The sequence below is a fragment of the Cibotium barometz genome, chromosome 27 (assembly GCF_041138505.1).
Source record: "Cibotium barometz isolate CiBa-2024 chromosome 27, ASM4113850v1, whole genome shotgun sequence".
In the NCBI taxonomy this organism is placed as follows: domain Eukaryota; kingdom Viridiplantae; phylum Streptophyta; class Polypodiopsida; order Cyatheales; family Cibotiaceae; genus Cibotium; species Cibotium barometz.
The window spans coordinates 10,161,610-10,167,766 of NC_141072.1; the positions used below are offsets into that span (position 1 = coordinate 10,161,610).

At 40.8% G+C, this 6,157-nt stretch overlaps 1 protein-coding gene across 3 annotated transcripts; it reads left to right on the forward strand.

The window, feature by feature from the left end:
* Positions 1–593: 593 nt before the first annotated feature.
* Positions 594–3,051, forward strand: LOC147623063 (uncharacterized). Of its 3 annotated transcripts, none has more exons than XM_086821101.1 (4): positions 597–1,310; positions 1,622–1,743; positions 1,981–2,104; positions 2,831–3,051. In XM_086821101.1, exons 1-4 carry the CDS (start codon positions 717–719, stop codon positions 2,876–2,878), a joined length of 888 nt encoding a protein of 295 aa, XP_086677227.1. In that variant the 5' UTR covers positions 597–716; the 3' UTR covers positions 2,879–3,051. The 3 variants fall into 3 exon arrangements, with proteins under 3 accessions (XP_086677228.1, XP_086677227.1, XP_086677226.1); XM_086821100.1 differs by having other exon boundaries at positions 598–1,310; positions 1,978–2,104; XM_086821102.1 differs by lacking the exon at positions 2,831–3,051 and having other exon boundaries at positions 594–1,310; positions 1,622–1,775; positions 1,981–2,086.
* Positions 3,052–6,157: the final 3,106 nt, after the last annotated feature.

Below are 6,157 nucleotides of genomic sequence, written 5' to 3' on the forward strand. Positions count from 1 at the left end.
TGAGCAACTCTATTCTATTACGCACATGTTTTCCCCTGCCATGTGTCACTCTCTGTAGCATCTCCTCTAATCTCCTTTAAATGGATAGTGAGCAACTCTATTCTATTACGCACTTGTGCAAATCATACAATTCATTTAAATGGATAGTGAGCAACTCTATACTATTACGCACAGGTTTTCCCCTGCCATGTGTCACTCTCTCTAGCGTCTCCTCTAATCTCCTTTAAAACTATCTCCTCTGCCTTTCCTCTAGCCACGTGGCAATAGTGTTCAAAGGGGCAAACTGTGCATGGGTGAGGGCAGTGCTACAAACAGTGCGCAAGTGCAGAACTAGTAGCTCTTAATGAAGGTTGAAAACAAAAAAGAGTGGCAGCTCCAAGCTAGCCACTTACATACCTCAAGTTGCCCACGCAAATCGGCCACTATGTGAACGACCTCTTAGTTACGAGTCTACATGTAGACTCTAGATGCTAGAGTAGTGTTCACGAGAAAACATTTTTCTCTTTCTATGAAGAGTGTACATAGAATCCCATGACCCAAAGTGACCGTTGAGCTAACGGTCATCTTGCTGTTTCACGCCGGCATGAAACACTTCAGTCAAACAGAGTGTCCTCATGCCGAGCTCACTCTCCAACAGACAACTCGTCCTGCCCTCCTTAGAAGGAGGTGGGAGAGAGGGAGAGGGCAGCCTTGTGTTCTAACAATCCAGAACAACCATGCTCAACTTGCTTCCTGGCAATCGGAGATGGCAGAGAGTGATGGACGTCGGATGCGAGAAGAGGCGACGAGAGGAGGAAGAAGAAAACATCACAGACAGAACTCGTCTTCTCTCAGCAGGAAACCCCATCTCTGAATCGATTTTTCGTCCTAATCCTATTTCTAGTCTGTACTCTATCCTGCATCCTAACCCTAACCCTAACCCTAGCGATTCTGTTGATTTCCTCATTCTTGCCTCCACCAGACATGGCCAGGAAGATGCCACTTCGCCATCGCTATGGAAGCGTGACGAGGCCCGTGACGGCCGTAATCCGGAGCCATGGTTTTCCTGTGCAGAAGTCGATGAATACGAATACCTCAGCAGTAGCAGGGAGAAGGAGCTTGCTGTTGTGGCCTCTTCCTCTTTCGTTAAGGGGAGAAGCTGCAGCAACTCATCTTGGAGAGGGTTCAAGCAGCTCGTCAGGAAACAGTTCATGCCTTCTTTCCCATTTGGGAAAGAAGCCCCCGAAGAGATGCAGCATCTCAGGCAGAAGAGGATCGAAGGGGCCAACGCCATCAATAGAACCTCGAGGGTTTTGGGGGCCAGCACCAATGTAAGCTTGTCTCCCAGCATCTGCTTATTGCTTACATTGGATTAGGGTTTCTCTTCAACCGATTGCCGTATTAGGGTTTTTGTGAATTAGGGTTTCTATACATCGGATAAGGATTTCTATGCAATTAGGTTCTTGCTAATTAGAGTTTCAAGTCAATTTTATGAATTTGGAGGTCTCTCTCCTTGCTGTATCAAGGTTTTTTGTGAATAAGGGTTTTCATACATTGATTAGGGTTTCCCTCCAGAGTATTAGGGTTTCAAGTCAATGTTGTTAGGGTTTGGTTTTGACGCTAGGCTTCTTTTTTCTCACAGGTGGTAGAGCTCAGGAGAATGGATGCGAAGATCCAAGATGGCATAAACAAGTCTGCCTTCCTTACAAGCACAAAGAAAGCAAAATCTAAAGAAAACCTAGATGTCAATCATTCAAGAAACTCGTGAGTACATGTGTCTTTGCCGGCAAATGCAGGTGTAAATGATAACTCTGTATGCCAATCCTAAAGTGTTCTTTATTGTGAACTCTAGTATGCTCACCAACCACTTTTATTGTTTGTGCTAATCCTAAACTGTTCTTTATTCTCTATGGATAAGCAACATCTTAATCAGGATGGTAAAACTGCTCTTGAACACTATGGTAAAGCATACTAAAGCATTTCAATCACTATGTTCAGCAGGGAAATTTCCAAGGCAGCGCAGACAAGTTTACAACCAAAAGGTCCACTGAAAGTGGAGGGCCAGTTAATCAAGAACCGCATACTCCCGCCGAGTCAGTTGAAGGAGAATGTCATCTTTAGAAAGGTAAACACACACTCAGATATGTGGCATTAGCAGTTTTTTAATCATGAGCAGCAAAAACTGGTGGCAATGGGTGTCTTCCATCATGTCAGGCTTTCTTTTTCTTTGTGGGTGTTCCAAAGAATGGGATAATTGAAGAGTAGGAAATGGGTGACAGGGATCCTGCTGTGTATGGCTTTCTTTGGGCGATAATGATGTGAGAGAAAGGGGTCACAGTGGTGGGCATTGTTTTTCAATGTCTTTCTCCCTTGTAGAGATGGAGTGAATAGGAGGTAGGGAATGAATGCCTTGGGGATGGCTGGCATTGCCGAGAACTGGAGGGCATTGTTTTGTGATGTGTAGAAGTGAGTGGAGGAATGAGTCTTTCTCTGTGCAGAGATGGAGAAGGGAGTGCCATGGGAACATTGCCTCCGGCTGGCATTGCTGAAGACAGGAGGCAATGGGAGATGGAACTCTGGTTCTTGGCAATCAGCCTTGGGAATGGCTGGCATTGCCCGCCCAGAACCGGAGCGCCCCCCAACTTGTCCCTGCCCCCCCAGTGGTGGGGTGGGGGCAGTGTTTTGTGATGTGTATGTAGAAGCGAGTGGAGAAAATGGGGGGCAGTATCGTGTGAATTTGCTTGCTTGCTTGCTTTTGCTTTTGCTTTTGCTTTTGCTTTGCTCTCTCTGCTTTTTTGTAGTATACATGAAAAGGAGGTCATGATGATGTACGAACGTTTCATATTGGCAGCTGAAGCAACGGACAAAAAAGGACCAGGCACTGCTACTGGCAAACTAACTCTCAATGGACGGACTGAAGGCATCCATGAGAGAGTGGTAAATTTGGATCATCAACAGGGCAAAGCTACACTTGTATTGTACCCTTGCATTTTTGAGACTAATTGTGTCACACCTCTAGAAAAGGTGCGGTGCTTTTAAAAAATTTATTGAAATAAAAAGTGTGCTTCTTTACATTTTTTGTGGCCCTTTTGTAAAAGATTAATTAATCAGTCTGTTTACCCATAAAATCAAAAGCACATATTCTCCCAAATACCAACTATATAACGTACCCCTATTTATGCAAGTCTATTAATTCAAGTAAAAGTATTATGTAAATCTATTTATACAAGTCATGAATCCTGTCCCTAATGAGAGATACCCCCTTTATATCAATTCTGGTGATGGTAAAATTGGTATTAACAACGCATCCCTAGTAGTGCAAATTTATTAATTTTAATTAAACAAAGAAATATCTATAAATTCAAAATTTTACATATTCACGTGTTTCCCAGTGAAGTCTACCATTGCTTGAGTATAGTATGGCACAGTACGAAAGATGTTCAAATTTGGAGGTTGTGTTTGCTTATTTTTCATGTTGATTTTTGTGTTGGTTTTGGTATCTTTGCTTTTAATTTTGTGCTTAGCGCTGTTTTAGAGTAGAAAAAAGCTGACCAACTTGAGTGGGTTGATGCGCACATTATTTGACTTGGGTTTTCTTCAATCATCATTGATTTTTACTTCCTAGATTAGGCTCAAAATCTCATAATCTAGTTAGATTAGAGTAGCATTTTGTTCCGACAAAGTAGAAAATAGGCTTGGAATAGGATATACAGTAATAAAATATAGTAATAGAAAATGTACTTAATTGGGGCCTTTAATCAAGGAATAGGATATAATAATAGAAAATGTACTTAATTGGGATTAATCTGAAAACAAAGCTCAAAAACAAGGAGAATTTGACTAATCAAGGAGATCTTAGAAGAGAGTAGAATTTTAGGGTTATTTGGAACCCAAATTAGAGCAAATTGGTACTCTATTTAGGTGCTAATCAAGACCTTAGTCATTTGGGTGCAAGCAAGCAAGTCACATCGATCAAATCTCCTAGTTCTTCCAAGTGATTTAACCTTTGTTGGATCTGCGCACCCGAGCCTCCCTCTGAGCCCTCTGAGTTGTAATGTACATGCACCAGTTGTTGTCCTTCATAATTGCCTGCAACCAACCACATGCTAATCATCCAGACATTTTCTAGTTATACGTATCGGCTCGCCCCGAACATTTCTTGTCAGCGCACACATAATTTCATTTTGTTCGTTGAACTTTTTCTATTAGCACGCCGAACATTTCCTGTTAGTACGCATATAATTTCATTTTGATGTAATTCTATGCTTTGCTCCTTTTGATGTATGTATAAGTGAATTCTTCAAGAAGTACATGATGTCCCTTTATAGTGGTATTAGAGCTATGGATACTTTAAGGCAAAACTCACAAAAATCTAGAGGTTAAAGAAGACAAAAGCTTAAGGACTCTTGGACGAAGGTTGGGTTTATGAGAATTTTTTGAGCCAGAGAATGAACTACCAATTTATGTCACCTTGTCTCCCAAAACCATTTCTGAGAAGCTAAGAACCACCCTTCTTAATAAAAAATAGTTTTCCTCAATTCTTGTTGATCTGTTTGTATGGATGAAATCGGCATCATACAAGGGAGGAATTGGCTCATGACAGTAATCTATAATGGAGGTGGAACTGCCCATAAATCAATTTGAGTGAAATCACTTATTGGCTTTTATAGTAGATTTAGCCCATAAATCAATTTGAGCGAAATCACTTATTGGCTTTTATAGTAGATTAATCATGGATAAAGAAGCTTAACCAAGAGAGAACCCCAAGTTTAAAAGCACACTCAAGAATTACTTTTTTATCTTTCCTCTCCACCTAATCAGAAGTGAACATATTTCGACTGCACTCTCTTAGCTCGACTATTTCCTTCGCCGTTAATTGTGAAAAGAAAAATGACATTCCCAAGGTAGCAATGACACCCCAAACCTAGACATCAAAGTTTTTGAAGCCTAGACCTTTCCAAAATCATTGGATAAATCCCTCAATGGCAATAACACAGATATTGATACCAAGGTTGATGATTTTCAACACGATAATAGCAATGATTCAAAGAAGTGGTTCAGGTGCAAAGAGATTAGACATATTGCATTGAATTGTCCACGGAAGTCAAAGACTATTTCACTTGGAATAAATATGATCGATGATGATGAAGAAGAAGAATACCCCTACTACAACAAGCATTCCAACACCTAAGGTAACATACTCATTTCATTTGATTATTTTTACAATACATTTTATTCAAAAGTTTTTGTAAATTTCAACACACAGATGTTGATAAGTTTCTTGGCCAGGGATAAAGCCAACCCCTGTACTATTCTGGTTCTATTTCTTGATGAAGGAATGGCCACCATATTGAATCTTCTTTGCTGATACTTGTAGAATCCCTGAAGTTAGGGTTTGGAGAGAGCTTACCTTTAATTCGATTCCATGCTTTCCACATGCTTTTTACCAAGGGAGAGCCAACATGCTTGATCTAATGTTTGCTGAAGAAGAGAGTTGTGGCTGGAAGTTTTTTCCATCTAGGGAGGCTTTGTAATGCAAAATCCTTTAGATTTTTGAGTGATAACTAAGACTAGTCCTCTTCAGGATAGAACAAGCTTCTGACTATCCATTTTGAGGTTAGTCTATCAACCATATCATTAAAGTTGATGATTCCAAGCCCTCCCTTTTTTTTGGTAGGATATGAATTTCCCACTTGACTTTAGGAATCCTATACTGCATAGGATCCTCCCCTACCCACCACAAAAAATTCCTACATAGGGAGTTTATTTCATTTATGGCTTTTTGTGAGGGTCTCCAACAAGAGAGAGAATAAACAAGTTGGAATTAGAAATGTGTTGAGCAGCATGATCCTACCTGCCAGAGACAACTGATAGTTTCTCCACTTATTAAAATTTCTCTTTAGCCTTTCTTTAATCCATTGCCATCTCTGATGGATGGTAACCCCAAAGCCCATCAGGATACCTAGTAACCTGGACACTCTCCCATTAGGAATTTTTCGACAACCTTCTTGTAGGAGCCAATTGGGAGGGGGGGCTATAAGAGTTCTAATCCTATCTTGGCATGGTTTATCATAGAGCCTGAAGCAGTACAGTAAGCCATCTGCTACAATAGTAAAGAGAAAGGGGGCCAAAAAGCACCCTTGTCTAACATACCTATTCAGAGGAAATGAAGGAGAGA